Source organism: Conger conger, chromosome 3, assembly GCF_963514075.1.
Source record: "Conger conger chromosome 3, fConCon1.1, whole genome shotgun sequence".
Taxonomy (NCBI): domain Eukaryota; kingdom Metazoa; phylum Chordata; class Actinopteri; order Anguilliformes; family Congridae; genus Conger; species Conger conger.
In genome coordinates, this window is record NC_083762.1 from 30,970,404 (window position 1) to 30,986,790 (window position 16,387).

The 16,387-nt window shown below is 38.8% G+C and overlaps 1 protein-coding gene across 1 annotated transcript in view; it reads left to right on the plus strand.

The window, feature by feature from the left end:
- The first annotated feature begins 365 nt into the window (after positions 1-365).
- LOC133123447 (uncharacterized) overlaps positions 366-16,387 on the plus strand; it is a 68,823-nt gene continuing 52,801 nt past the window's right edge. Inside the window, exons 1-3 of the mRNA XM_061233912.1 lie at positions 366-428; positions 2,280-2,479; positions 2,623-2,635. Of these exons, the coding sequence (XP_061089896.1) occupies positions 366-428; positions 2,280-2,479; positions 2,623-2,635 (276 nt within the window). The remainder of the gene's footprint in view (positions 429-2,279; positions 2,480-2,622; positions 2,636-16,387) is intronic.

Genomic DNA, 16,387 nt, shown 5'->3' on the forward strand with positions numbered 1-16,387 from the left:
AGTCTTTTCTGGGATTCTACTGATATCATTGGAGGTTAATAGAGAACTGCTCCGCTATTGTCAGACCCCTCACATAATTCACAAAAGGGAATGCATAAAAGGGCTTAGTGCTGTACTGTATCAAAAAAACTCAGAAGAACTATGACCAGAGGCTTTTGCTAGCAGAAATTGAGTGCCACTGAACAGCGCTATCCAATTCCCCAGCTTGAGTTTTTAGCATTGAAGTGGGCGGTCATGGATAAAATCCATGATTACCTATATGGAGCCAAATTCACAGTGTGTATTGATAATAACCCACTGACCTATGTTCCAATGACAGCCAAGCTTAACGCAACAGGCAATCGCTGGCTGGTTGCCTTAGCCACATGGCCCATTACCGGTCCGGCAAGAACAACATTGAACTGCTGTCAAGAAACATGGCTGATGCGGTGAGGAGGGGAAAGTGGAAGAACATACCTCAGAGTGGGGTAAAATACATCTGTCAATGGGTTTACTGAGTCATCTGGTACACCACCAAGATATATTGATTGGCTGGGACCTCCTGAGTGCATCCCTGATGTCTATGCTTTTCCTACTCACCTTGACTTGCTCTCCTTAAAGCAGGTGTCAAAGCCAACTCAGAAGAAGGATGACACCATATGGAGAGTGGTTGAAGCCATATAGCAAGGAAAGTGGCCGAGAGATAAAGACACTGATCCTGAGAATCATTTTAATTCTGTTAAATTCAATTCAATTCAATTTTATTTGTATTGCACTTTTTACAAAGTTTGTCACAAAGCGGCTTTACAAAGCCCAAGCCTGAAACCCCCCCCGGAGCAAGCCAAGGGCGAGAGTGGCAAGGAAAAACTCCCTGACTAACTGGAACAAACCTTGATCAGAACCAAGCTCGGAGGGGGAACCCATCTGCTTCTGGCTGGCAATGGACAAACAGTGAGTTTAACAATAGTGTTTATGTGTAATATATACAAAAATTAGATTCATAAATTAAATTAGGAATTATACAAATAATAAATCATGCAAATAATTATGCAGATGACAAATATGTATGATTATCCGGGAAGGTCCGTTCTTGGCACAAGAAGGGCAGAAGAGGCAGGTTAGCTGAAGACGGGGTCAGGTTGTGGTGCTGGAGCCTGGAGCAGGGGTAGGAGGGCTGAAACAAAACAATTATTAGTCAGCAGAATGTGGGGGAAGAGATGCCTGTGTGCAATAAGGAAAAACCCCGGCTGAATAACACTATGGCAGCATAACTAAGGGACAAGAGGCAGGGGGCCGGCACAGACATAAGGGTGACCCTAAGGCAATTAACATCAGAGCATGGCTAGATCCACTCAACACAGAGGGTCCATGCCATGATATAGCAGTGACCACTTAGACCACTTATTCCACTAGAGACTCTATGATCCATGCCAACACCAAGCCGTATCCCTGAACTGTCGAAAAAATGATGTTGAAAAAGTACTTTGTGCACTATAGACAGCCCACCAGAATACATTCAGACCAGGGAAGACATTTCAAGAGTTGGTTGAATCGAGAGCTACTGATTAACTCTACAATGGTTCTGAATTTCTGTATGTTTACACTAGGACTTGGAACTGTACTGTCCTCTCAGGTCCACTTTTGCACTTGTTCTTGTGTTTGATTTGCACTTTGTTGTACGTCGCTCTGGATAAGAGCGTCTGCTAAATGCCACATAATGTAATGTAATGTAATGTAATAATCCCAAACCACACCCTATGATCCCCAAGGGACCCTCAACCAGAAAGGTTCAACCTCACTCTGCTTTCCATGCTTGCATCCTTGGGGCATGAAAAGGAACATTCCTGGAGTCAACATATTTCATATGTAGTCCATGCCTATAACAATATGAAATGTGATGCGATGGGATACTCACCTGATCTACTGATGTTTGGCAGAGAAGCGCGACTGCCAGTGAGTCTTTGCTTTGGAACCTCATCTGATGGAATTGGAGACAGACACCATTCCTGGTGTGTGGAGAAGTTGAAGGTAGATCTGCAGAAACCCTACCAACTAGCCAACACACCACAGAAACAAAATAGCATATGACAACAGAGTGAGTTTCCAGATGATTGAGACCGGAGACCAAGTGTTTCTGAGAAACCTGGGACTGAAAGGCAAACATAAGCTTGAAAGCCGCTGGAGCTCTGTGCTGTATGTGGTAGTACGAAGACTACCCAACTTACCTGTCTACCGGTGAAGCCTGAGGAAGGAAAAGGTAGTGTGATAACACTGCATAGAGATGACCTCTTACCCATCAGTCAGTCAATGACAAGTTCTCCCAAAGGAGGACCTATGGTGAGTATGATAAAACCTCTGTCCCTGAGGAGACTGATGACGTCTCTGAGGAACATCAAATCCGTGCTCCTGATAACAGAAGTGAGGAGGAGTGCTGGTCAGGAGATGGTGATGCCTGTGCCAACACCACTGCCTCTGACTACTCTGAATCTGAGCTAGAACAGTAAGTTAACAGAACACCTATTAGTACTGTAGGGACAACGGAATCTACATTTCCACATGAAGCCTGACTCATTTCTGACCCCCAACTCCAGCATGTCTGAGCTGTTGTAACCAACGGTGAACTCGAAATTGTCTGTGCAACAGGGAGGAGACAGTGGTGAGAGAGACTTTCCTACAATTTGACAGAATTGCTGCACTGTGGAAGCTGTGACTGAGTAGCTACTTTTCATTCTGCTCGGTAGAGTGAAGGAGCCGCTGTAGTTTCACATTGAAGAGTTACAATATTAACTTAACTCTTAACCAGGGGGGTAAGAGTTAGGTTCATTATATGGTGGGTTAAATATATTTGCTTGGGAGTCGAACACATTAAAATAAATAAAATAATTAATAATTAAAGGGGACGATAATATATTGTCTGATAAATGAACTCAGGGAATCTCCCACATTTTAATGCAAATACAGCAAGGGGGTGCTACATATATGTAGAAAATCCTTTAATAAAATCTGACAATTTACACTTTAATCACATGTAAATTATTTGATTCAAATACAGAGAATAATGTCTTTGTGCCAAACATTCTGGAGCTCACTCTATATACAGTGTTGTAAAGTATTTCCTCTATTATTGCATATTTTTCACATTGAATGATTAGACAAAAAGTAATATTGGACAAAGGGAACCTGAACACATTTTCATATTAATGAAACAATTGATCAAAGACTCAAATCACCCCTGTGAAAAAGTAATTCCCCCCTTAAACTTAATAACTGGTTTCCCTTTAGCTGCAATAATTGCAACCATTAGATTACAGTTATTTAGCTGACCTTTTATCTAAAGCGACTTACAATTGATTAGACTAAGGAGGGGGCAATCTCCCCTGGAGCAATGTGGGGTTAAGGGCTCAATAGTTGCACTGATCTTATTTTGTGGCCATACTGGGGGCTGCACTTGCAAAAACCCTTCCTTTAATTTTATATCTAATTCTTTTTTCTTTTTCTGCACCATTCCCTCTAAACTCAAGAGACTGTTGTTGTGCATGAAAAGTCCATGGAGATCTGCAGTTTCTGAGATACTCAAACCCAGTTTAAAACTTACTCACTCCATCTGGCACCAATAGTCATTCCACGGTCAAAGTCACTTAGATCACATTTCTTCCCAATTCTAATGATCTGAACAACTGCTGAACCTCCTGGCCATGTGTGCTTTTATGTATTGAGTGATTTCGGCAAGATATTTGCATTAAGGAGCTGGTGCACAGGTCTACCTAATAAAGCGTTCACTGAGTATCTGTAGTATTCCCATGCATTGTTTCATTTTTGAATGTGCAAATGGTTCACTTTAAGCATTAGTATAAAAACTATTCCTGTCAAAGATGTTTTCCATGACTCCTCCTGCAGACTGTCACATTCAAGGATGATTTCATCACTGATGACTATGAGTAAGCTGGCTTACCAATTAATTGCAATCTCACTAGGGAAATGCCAATCAGAAAACATATTTAGCACTGGTGAATGTGCAAACATAGAAGTCAGTCTAATACCTGTACATGTAACTTTACATTGTATGGTAGCATCATAACACCCATAAGGTGTGTAAGTCATGCATTTAGGGTTGGGCTGTTAGTAGAGGACAGGCGAATACAACTTCAGTGGTGTCATTGAGCTCAGACTCATGTAGGTCACTCATTGTTACACAAACCTAAGCTAGCAGGAGAAAGCATGTTTATTATTTTTAGCGGGCAGTGAGCAGCTGCTCATGTGGCAGCAAATCCACAGGAGTCACTGGAGAGGAGGAGCATGTGTAGATGTGCAATAGAACCCGGTTCCTGTTTGGTCCCATTCAAACAATGAAGTTTGACATAAAAACATTAAAATGAGGAAATTATAATGATTATGGATTTCATTTATCTTTATGTTCTTTGGATCTTAACAGGATTTACATTACATACTTCCATAAAGGATAACTTCTAGTTCCTAGTAGGAACATTTAACGGGTTGGAATGTCCTTAAAGATGGTGGACCATGTTTCCTAGTCAGGAGCAAGTAAAAGAAATAGGAGGAGAAAAATAAGCAATTGGAATGAACCCCACATGTCCTATGGCACAGTGCACCAATTATTGGGGCATTGCACATAACTGGTCTTGAGGAAAGACTGTCCTTCTACTGGTTTACCAACTTCACTTCCAGAAGAAAGCTAGTTCCCCAGGTTTCCTATCACAGTACTAACCATAACCATGTTTAGCTTGAGCCATCAGATGAAAAATCACATGGTGGTATGGAATCACTGGTAATAACATCAGTGGGTGTGGTAGGCATGTATTCCCTGCCCCCCTTCTCTGACAATGATAATATCATTTGAATGAGAAAAAAAAAATTTTGAATTTGGAAAATTTGGCCCAAATCTATTTGAATGTGTTGTCAGTTTCGGGGTAGGTTACTGATGGCACTCCCTTTATTTCATCTGTGTAGGTCTGTCCTTAATACTCTCTCTGAAGGTGCCTCCTCTAGGTGCAACATGGCAATTGAGCTCAACACTGTCTCATTCTATATTCCTTTCTTTGGATTTAGTATTCATCAGCTGTTGTGCCTCTGCAGAGCCATTGTCATATCATTACATGCTGCTCCCTTTAATATCAGCGCTTTGAAGTGCTTCAATATTCAATGGCCTTTGATTATTCCAGGAGATTGCTGCATTTGATATTATGGCTCTGTAATGGTTTTCTGTAGTCTGGAAGCAGCATGGTACCTCCTTGACCTCAAGGATGACCCCTCTTTCCCTGACTTTTGGTAGCAATGATAGGACTTGTGCTGTGCTAATCAGTTTGCTTAACCAATGGACTTAGTTTCTTTCTGTTCCACAGATATGTAAAGTATTGGTAGCAAAGATTGCAATGCAATGCACCTTTTTGTGCCCCTACCCCACCAGAAAGACAGATTAGATTTAGATTAAAATATGTGTAAATGATTTTAAAAGGTAACATACAGTACATATACTCTATATTATAATGTGTTGGTTTCAATTTGTACAGTGCTATGATAAAAAGATAAAAATGAAAACCAAAACGTGTAGAAAATGTATTCACGAGAATGTGTATTTCCAGTATCAATAACAATTCCAGTTGTACGACTAGCCACCATCCTCAAGACCAACTTCACTTGGTAAAGTCAATAAAGCTAAATAACAAGGATACAATATGTACTATATCAGTAGCCATATTTACATGCAAAATATTTCTTCATTCCGAATAATTTGTTCCGATTGAAGATTCTAAATGAATCGTTTACATGCACGCTGAATACATTTGATGCAATTAAGGTGTATGTTTACATAGCAAGCATTTAATCAGAATAAAACATTTTGACATGTGCAGAATGATCTCGCAACTTCATGGAGAAAGATTCTCACACCTCTCCAAATTGTTGTGTATTACGTACAATAATTGCATTTCTGCTGTAACTTTTCAGGAAGCAGCGTTAGCTGAATAGAATTATTTTGCAACTAAATGAGAGAAGCCGAGTGCAAGAGCAGCTTTACTGCAATCTCCAGTAAATTACTCTGTAAATTCGTAAAATTGTAAATTGGCTTGGTCGGAACCACTTTTTTAAATTTAGGCTTTTAGCCCTTTAGCCCTTTCATTTTCCAGCATTCTCTTTTCTCTATATTTCTGTGGATTCCACTTTCTTTATTTCAAACACCTAACTTTTGAGGCTTTCAACTATGGAGGATTAGGACTGCTAATATTGAAAAAATAAATATCCCTATAAATGATTAATTAAAATGACAAATAATTAATTAAAACCACAGTTAATTCATATGAAAAACTATTAATTAAAAACAACATTCATTTATTTTATAACACTATTTCATTGTTTTCACTGTGAAATAATGAAATCTGTCAACATCACCTATAAAACCCAGTAGGCACACCAAACGTTTTGATTGATTGATCAATAGTTGAAGTCGATTACCCTTTTGCCTACAGCCTTGTTTGTGTTGACAAGTGTTTTTGTGATTATTGTGGGCTTTTATGAAAAATGTATTGGTTGAATTTGCATGAATTATTGTGATAGCAAGATCGGAAATTCCTGGAGGGACTGGCAAGATTATTTTTAGTAAATGGTGGAATTCCGACAATAAAATTTGCTGCACATTCCTGTATCCAGGTATGGAGTCTAAAGGTAATTGAAAAATTCAATTAGTTTATTTTCACTTGCCAATGCTTGTTACTCAACAGAATCGCCTTTCAGCCAAACCGACAGCTTCCACAAAAGCGAAGTTCAGTGAGATGATACCATACTGATGCCATGATATTACGCTGTCTTTTTTGTTCCCAACACAGCCATTGGAGTATATTACGAAGGGAGTTTAACATATTGGGTTTCTTTGCGTAATCTGGCTTCAGAAAACCAAACAACTGCTGTAAGTACAAAGGTGGTTACCAACCTGTTAAGTGAAAACAGGCTTTGTTTTCCCATAAAAGTGGTGGTGTAGGCTATGCCAAATTAGCCTATATCAGTGCAGCTTGGGCCGTAAACTACTCGAGGTTTACATTAATTAATTGTCATTTTTATAAAAACTTTATTGGGCTATTTATTTTTTAATATTGGCATTCCTAACCCTCCATATTGGACCATTGTTTCACAGTTCTGAGTTATTTTAATGTTTATGTTGTTTGCAAAATAAAAAAGCGATTTCCCCAGCTAGGTCGAAACTCGGTGGCATCTCTTACCATGTGCATTCAAGGAAAGTAGTCAGTTTAAGTGTTTACATAGCATATATTCTGTTAAACTGTATTATCAAAAGGTTTCGACTACCCCTTCTAAACCAAATAAAATTTCAATCGGAATAGGATAATTTATTCCAATTGAGTGGTTACATGAGGAATTTTATTCTGATTGGCCTGTTAATCTGATTAAACATGGAATACACAGCTACATGTAAACGGGACTATTGATATTGGATTACAGTCTTTAATTAGATTCTAAAATTGAGGTGTAATCCAGAATTAAAATAAGATTTATTTAATTAAGGAATGTACCTAAGCATCCATTTTGTTAAACACAAAAATACAAGTCATTCAGCCATCATGATTCATAATTTCAGTAATGCAGTGTCATAATGTTCACAGAAATTAAAAGCTGTGCAGAACAGACCACTTTTGATAAACTAATGAAAATGGTATGTCTGTATGTCAGGGTATTCAAATAGCAGCCCTGGGGCCAAATGTGAACTTCTACAGCCTAATAATTAGGCCTTTGTCATTCGGCCTTTAAAACACAACTTCAGTTGGTTCAGCTCAAAATCTAATTGGATCTATTTGAATTGTCAAAAAAGACATTGGTGTGATGGAAATACAGGATAATCACCTACTTTCTCTTTATGGACTATTATTCCTGTCACACTTGATTGTAGACTTAAAATATGTGTTAATTCTGTATTTGTTTATGTCCTTTCTAATGCTTTGTTTTATAAGTACTTAAGTGTTCTAAAATCTATAATCATCTATGCATAATTAGGGCCTGGATAAATCCTTGGGTTGTTAAATTGCATGTATTTCAGTCCTTGACCATCAAGGAGTCAATGGAGCCTCTATTTCAAGTCATATGTCAATCAATCATTCAGTTAATTGCAGATACATATCTCAGGGACTAATTCAGTCACCATGCAGGCATATCACAGATTGGCAGCAATAAATTTAAATGTCAAACAAGAACACATAAAACACATTTTTTATTGAGTAGGTAGGACATTTTGTTTTATAATCTGCTCTAGAGTGATAAAACGTGCTGTACAATGAACAAAATCAAAGTTCTTAGCAGCTGGGGCATGTTATTAGAAACAGAGGCAGCAGTAAATGCCACCCATTTAAATAAAGGAAACATTTTTTTACTAGCTTCTTTCAGGGAATGATGTGTGAAAATGCCCATAGCCCATACAGACATTACAAATTGTACTGTTTGGCATTCTTCAATAAACAGATACTTTTTTTCAGTGGTATCCCAGAGTTGCTTAGCATACTGTTTGTAATTTTCAAGTTCAGAGTGACAGACCATGTCAAAGGCATTGATTTTTTTTTACATAGATTTTACTGCATCGATACCGCAAACTTAGTCAGACATCCTGACAGCCTATAGAAAATTGGGATCCGGTTGACTGAACTGTGCTTTCTTCTTCAATTGATTGGGATGGAATATTCAGTTGGGTATTTGTTGGGTATTTTTTTACAACATCAGAAAGGGTGGGGCGGTAGCAGAGGGGCCCACTCCTGTGCTCTGAGGCGCTGTCCATTCATATCTTTCGAAGACCTCCTGGTGTTTAGGCCACCTGGGAAAGCAGCAGGACCAGGGACAGGCAGGATAGCAGCTGTGGCTCAGTGCTACTCATGGCAGTTTTTACCCATTGCTGAATTATTGGGCTGTATATAAAGGCCTAACTTTGAAGCCCAGGGGAGAGACCTAGTGGGAACTCAGTAATTGCATGTGTAAGATTGGCAGCTTCCAGACTCTCTGTTGCGCATTCTAACAGTGGACGCTTTTTTGGGTTGTGATTAAATGACTGTTATTTTGTGGATTTAATTTGTTTGGGTAATTCAATGAGTAAATAAATGGGGTAAAAAAAAAAATCCTCTCTGTGTCTTGCCCATTCACCAACTGCCACAGTGACCATGACCAGCACCATAGTGCAAATTTACTCTGCCTATACTGTTTTTGTATCGCTGTCCAATATGCATTCATAAGCTGCTCAAATTAATTATTTCATATTAATCATTTAATTCTGCCTTTGAAATCAATGAAATAATAAAGTCCTAATGATAAAGATTATATATAGTTGACTATACAAGACAACTGAGTATTTTCTTTTGTGTATATGCACTTTTGAAATTGCTAAAATCATCCATGATGTATTTAATTATTTGTTTATTTATGTACTTCCCTTTACTTAGTTACAAAGCAGGTTCCATTGTAACAATGCTCTTAGTCCTAACTAGGACCATGTCTTAAGGCAAGATCTTACTGCAGTTTTTTAATACTACAGTGTGCGTATTTTTGATTGGCCCAATTTTTGTGTGCAAATAAGTATATCTATCATATTTCCATACGTTTCTGATCCAGCTATAATAGCTGATAATCGGGGCACTCACAAGAAAATGCACTTCAAGGAATCCACTTCATGTTTCTATGCATCCATCCATCCATCCATATATATATATATATATATATTGTGCTGGTACCAAGTGCAGAAGTCTCGGGTGGTGCATGCCATACAAAATGTTTCCAACCAGAAAAAGAAAAAAAGATTATTAACATAATTGCTTCGGAAAGTTAAATTAATAAACTTACAGTACAACCTCTGGAGGCCTACAATTTATGGACAAGCTGTTTTGGAGTTAATTGAAATATATTTACATATCTTGTTGCAGAAATCCATGAACCTGTGAATGCCCCTACACCAACCAGTTCTAAATGTTTTTAAAAAGTTAGTTTTATTCCCTTACTGTAAATAAAAACCTGTTTGTCCCAATGCTAAAACTGAACTAATATCAAACTCCACACAACTATTCCTGTGTGTGCCCCTTTATTGTAATCTTTGATGTGGGTCTAAAGATAAGTCAATCTGTGCTAGATAAATTAAACCAATCTGTATGCAATGTGCCAGGCTGATACTGTTTTACTCATCCATCTTGATGTTGTCTTCAATGTTTCACTTCCTCCTTACCCCTAAGTGTCATTATCGTTTTGCACTGTTGAACATCTCAGAATGAGTCCCTAATTGTATAATTAGTCATGTGTCTGTGCGGACTACCAAATGTTTGCTGAACTTAAAGTGTCTACAAGGACACCTGGAGGATAATTGTTGAAATTCAAGTTGACAACCCAGTTAGTCAAATGCTCAAGATTAATTTTGGGCCCTACACATTATAAAAAGGTAATGATGACCTTTCATGATGAATAATTGTTATGTGAATTTTAAGAATGTGTAGTGGAGAATGGGGCATATTGTCACTTTTCCCTCTCTTACATTTCTTGGACGCGATACATCACAATGGAATAAATGTCATAGCAAATGAAGGCTCAGGCACATATCTTGTATTCATCTTCATATCTTATTTCAGTACAGAGTTATAAACAGTTAAATAGAGGGTGTGCATTTGTGACAACTTGTCACACTGGATTTTTATGAGTACCAAGTACTTCTTTAAGTGGATCGGCTGATACTGTGTACCGATCCGAGTAGGCTATATATTATGTTAGTCATTCATGCTGACGTTCGAAAGCTGCTCTCGCCTATGCTGGAATTATTGTATAAATTAGCTGCTTTGCTTGGCTAGCGCTCAATACTGCTGTTTCATTGCAGGGAATTCATCGTTCTCTTTTGGGTGCTGAACTGTCAGATATTTTAGTTTTGATGTGTTAAAACTTTCTCACATTGAGCCTCCAACCAAAAAAAAAAATAATAAATTATAAAATGCTGTGTGGCTTTGATTGGCCTAGGTGAGAGGGCTGTGTACTGTTGTGGGGAGGGGGGGTGTGTGGATTCTTCAAATCTCTCAGCTAGTCTCTCTTATTTCCCCTGAAACTAACTTTCACATCTATTTACATGGCTCCCTTTTGGGTCACGTCTCAGTTCATAGGTTAGTTGGATCGACGGCATACAGTGAGTGTACAGACCTAGGCTAGCTAGTTTATAAACATAGAAAGGCAAGAAGTCAAAAGGTGGGGCTGAAAAGCAGAAAAAGTCAGTTGAAAAGAATGCGGTCAAATCTGGCACTGCAGACAGTGATAACTGCAGCACAAGAGAATGAGCCCATGCATTGTTTCAGCCTTCCTGTAACACTCAGTGGGACCTCACCCAACTGAGCCCAGTGAAAACATCAATTCTAGGTGAAGAAGCAAGGACGGAAATGATATGGATAAAATAAGATGGGTTTGGCTAACTTGCTGTTAATCCACCATCCATAATAGCTACCTGCACAGCCCCTTGTGCCCCAAGACAAGGACACAATAGTATTAATTCTCTGCTAATTGTATCCACTAAAGTGTACCTCCAAAAACCCAAACATACCGCTAGCTACACATTAACTCCTTAAGTCTGCCAAGGCTGAGCCGGTGAGAGTTTTTTCCCATTCATTACTTTTTTTTCCACTTTGCAATTTTCAATTATTTTGGTAACAGAATATACCATTTGAAAGCATTAAAACTCACGGTTCAATCTGTATAACGTATAAGATGACATTGCTTCAGGGAAAACAGTTGCTTAATTTGTAACATTCCTGGGGAGACCTTATATTCTATGCATTTTGGAAATCCACATACAAGAAATAAGGTAATGTCAGTATCCTTTTCACGGGGTCCAGTCAACCAAAAGCATAATAGTTTCTCATTCTGAAAATATGCTAACATGGACAAATGTTGATATAATGTTCATTGTTTACTTCTCTGGAGGAATTATCATTGTTGTCCATTTTACCGTGTATACTTCTACAAAGGTACTTATATCGCAGAACTGCTAGGAATTGCCACGTTTCAGCTCTGTCTTGCCATGTTTTATGTTTATTAATTTGGTCTTAGTCACGTATTGTCTTATCATGTATTATGTTAGTATTATGTTAATGTTGTTTAGTTTATTTCTTGTTACGATTTATTTTCTTGTCATGTCTAGTTATGTTTCGTTACGATTATATTACCTTGTTATGAAGTCTGTCCTGTCCATTCTAAGGTCGAGGCTATATTGGCTTTCCCAGAACCTGGCTCTCGGCGTGACCTCCGTTGGTTTTTAGGGATGGCAGGTTACTACAGAGGGTTCTGTAGGAACTTTTCAGCGGTAGCCGCACCTCTTACGGATCTGTTGAGCCCAAAGAGAACTTTTCAGATGCTCGTTTGCATTTAAGCAAATTAAATCTATTTTGGTTAGTGCTCCTGTCCTTGCTGCTCCTAATTTTGCAAAGCCTTTTAAGCTGGCTGTCGATGCCAGTGACCTTGGTGCTGGCACTGTGCTGCTCCAGGATGGAGAAGATGGTGTAGAGCATCCCATTTCCTATTTTTCGAAGAAGTTCAACATACATCAGCGGGTTTACTCAACGATTGAGAAGGAGTCATTGGCGTTGATCTTGGCTCTTTCTCACTTTGAGGTGTATGTTGGGTCGTCATGTGTGCCACTAAAAGTATACACTGACCACAACCCATTGGTCTTCATGAGTAGGATGCGCAATACAAATCAGCGCTTGATGCGCTGGAGCATATTCTTGCAGGCTTTTGACATAGATATAGTTCACATCAAGGGTAGGGATAATGTGTTGGCGGACGCATTGTCCCGGCTGTATTGATGCTCCATGTGTGGGTGTATGAAATGTGGGTCGGGTAAGTAAGTGCGTGTCATTATTTATGTTCGTTCCCTTTTGGGGATCGTGCATAAATTTGGGTGTGGGGGTGTGACGAGTGTGGTGGTTGTCTGTTGGGTGTCATATGTATATATGTGGGCGCATGGTATGTAGTCACCTAGTTAGACACACACACACACTCTCAAGCACTTGGACACGCACACACATATACACTCATACACATGCATTCATTTCACACACACAACATGAGCTAGTCACTGTTTGTGTGGTGTGGGGTCGAGGGCATGTTTAATTGTGTAATTGACAACAGCTGCTTCTCCTTTTCAGGTGCTGGTTTGCGCCTGAATCCCGGCCTATATAAGGAGGAGTTGGCTACACCATTGCGGCTACCATTTTTCACACATTATGTTGTAGTTTGTCTGCACAGTCTTTTGTTAGTTTTGTGTTATTCTTTGTTTTAGTTGCCTTCCCCCCTTTGGGAGGGTGAGATGCCTTGTTTTTGTATCTCTGTTGGACCTCACTCTCCCGAGGGGATGGTAATTATTTATTAAACACTTTTTCTTCTGGTTTCAAACAATTGTCTTGATGTCCCTATTTTCATATGTTTACGTTGCCATTGAGGGTTGACACGAGCTGGGGCAGAGTTGTCAATGGCACACGTAACAAGTGGTTATCGTCTTAGTTTCGTTTTGTGTTATGTTTTGATTTATGTTTATTGTTACGTAGACTGGTTACTGTTTAAACATACACTTTTACATGTCTTTCCGCAAACCTTGCGTTCCGCCTTTTCTCTCTCTCTGTCATTCACACCCTAATTGTTTCCATTTGTCTATTTATTAACTACTAACGCTAGATCAGGATTGGGTAGAACTAACAAACTAATTATGTGTTCATGTTACCTTCCGTTTCTCGTGCATGTCATTTACTAATTTACTAATGCTAGGGCAGGATAGGTTTATTACTAACGATTACTAATTACCTTGTTAAACTTGTCATCTATCCCACCTGTTTTTCATTTCCTTGCTGCTCTCTAAACTAATTGTCTACACCTGCATTTATAGCCCAGTCGCCCTACGGTTCTTCGCAAAATTGTCTGCCTCTTGTTTATCAACGCAATGCTTGAGCATTTACATTTATTGATTACATGTTACGATCCAAGCCTGTTTACCAACTACCGATTATTGATTTCTGTTTTGTTGACCATCGTTTGTTTTTTACCATGTCCTCGCCTACCGATTTTGTACCTTTGCCTCGCTGTTTGTTTTATGGTTTCGACTTCAGCTTCGCCTTCGACTACGACCCTGCCTGCCGTCCGCCTGTACTTCTGCCTCGCTGACAGCTCTCCTGCTACCGGACCCCCCTGCACGCCTAACGACTACGAGTTCACCTCTTTCCTCGGCACCGTGCTTTTTGTTTGTTTACTGTTTGTTTGGCTGGGTCTTCGTGTATGGACTTTGCTTGTGTTGACCACTCTCCTGGGATTCGTCCCGAATAAAGCCCTGACGGGACTTTATCTACCCATTGTTTCTGAGTCGTGCATTTTGGGTCCAACCCCCACGCACCCGTCTCAGGAATGTTATTATCTGTGTTTTGCATGTGTTTTCAAGAACACAATGAGCCTGAGTATGAGTGTCTCTGACTAGTATCGGTAACATAGTTGCAGGGAAAAGGCATTACTCCCATCCATGTGCAAGAAAATTCTAAAGAGTATAGAGTATAACTTCAGCTCATCAAAGAACTGATAACAGACATGTTATTGAAGTGATGTCTAAAAAGCACTGTTGTCCCTAAAGCAATGGCATCTTGAAATAGGTTATACAGATAGAAGTTTTAACGCTTTCAACCGGTATATCCTGTTACCATAGTGATTGCAATTGCCCCCCAAAAAAACTCAAGTTCCACATGTATTAGGACCTAGTGAGTGAGAGATAAAGCAGAAACAAATCATGCAATATAACCTTATCCATGAATGGGTTTTCCACATTATCATTTTCTACATTAGAACAAATGAAATTACCTTAAGAAACATTGTCATTCGGAATACATTTGGAAGAATGGACATAAATAGCTACATTATAACACAATCAGGAAATTAGATTTAAATGTAATGACAGCAGCCTTTCTTCGGGTAATGAGAGCAAATGTGTTGCTCAAGCAACCCATTAAAACAGCCTATCTTGCCACAGAGGCAGCACAAAGTGCATTTTTTATCTACAAGGGAAAATTCTCAAAGGAGGTGGTTTCAATCTACGTGCCCATTCCAGTACTGTTTTCACTTGCTCATCTTAACTTTGAACTGCATGAGACGCCTTATGCAATACAGAGGCCTGCATTGCAGGGGGTTTCAGGGCTTTTTGTCTTTGCTTTGTTGAGTCAGATGATTATGGTATCAGAAAAAAAAGTTACTTTAATAGTGATTTTTCAATTAGAGCCTTGGAGCTATTATTTATTTATTTATTTATTTATTTATTTGCTGATTTACTTTTACTCACTCACTCGCTGACTAACTGACTGAATTCAAATACAGATTTTATTATTTATTCCTGATGTTCCCTTCCCTTGCTTCAGGGTGGGAATCCCCAAAATGCCAATTTGAAATATGGCAGCCATGCCAAGTGCGGTTATGTTCCAAATTATGAAAAGGAAGGGAGCAATGATATTCCCTTGCTCCCTCATTCTTCCTCTCTCCTGCCAAGGGTATAAAATTCAAGCTTCCAGCAAAAAGAGAAATCCCATACGGCAATGCTCTACACGTGAAGAAGAGAGCAGTGAATCATCACGCTTATTCAAACGCAGGAGGGCATTTTTTTTGTAGGATGAGTTTGTAGGTGGTTCAATAATTCATGAGTGAATGTTTAGGGACAGAGAGGGGGATTAAGAACAGAAAATTGAACTTTGTTTTTTTGAAAATAGATACTTTAGCCTACACATTTTTCACATAGCAAAGACCAGTTTCTGAGTGTGTTCATGCATCATTCTCCCTATAAAAATGTTCCTTTTGGCATTTGACTCATTTTCTTCCACAGTGGTGCGCATTATACGGGCCTGTTTTTATCATGCAGTTCAGCACTGTTCTCTTTCAAAACCATTTTTCAGACTCCTTTAACATCTATTAGACAGGAACACTGTTTTTTGCCTTTCCTGAATCTCTCCTTGGTAAGTCAGCATGCTTTAAAGCAAAGTTGATTCTGCATGCTTTGGATGTAACTTGCATAAATCAGACACATGCAGGTAGAAGATAAGCACACAAAGCAAGGAATTCTAATTATTTTGGTGTTGATTAAAACTCTACAAAACAGAATCAGCCTCTGGCAGCAGTTTGAATTTAGACAGATGCTTAACTTTTCCAAGATTGTTATTATACTCTTAATGAATCCTAAGTATTGCTTTAGAAACAATATACATTGTACATGTGAGGTGCATTTAATACAAGGTGAAAGAATTGACACTTTTTCATCTGACAATGTTTATTATTTAATAACTATTTCATAACCTTAACAGTTAGACAGTGTTGCTAAAACTGCCTTTTATTACAGAGAACTGTGTCTTTGGTTAGTTATATCTATTTC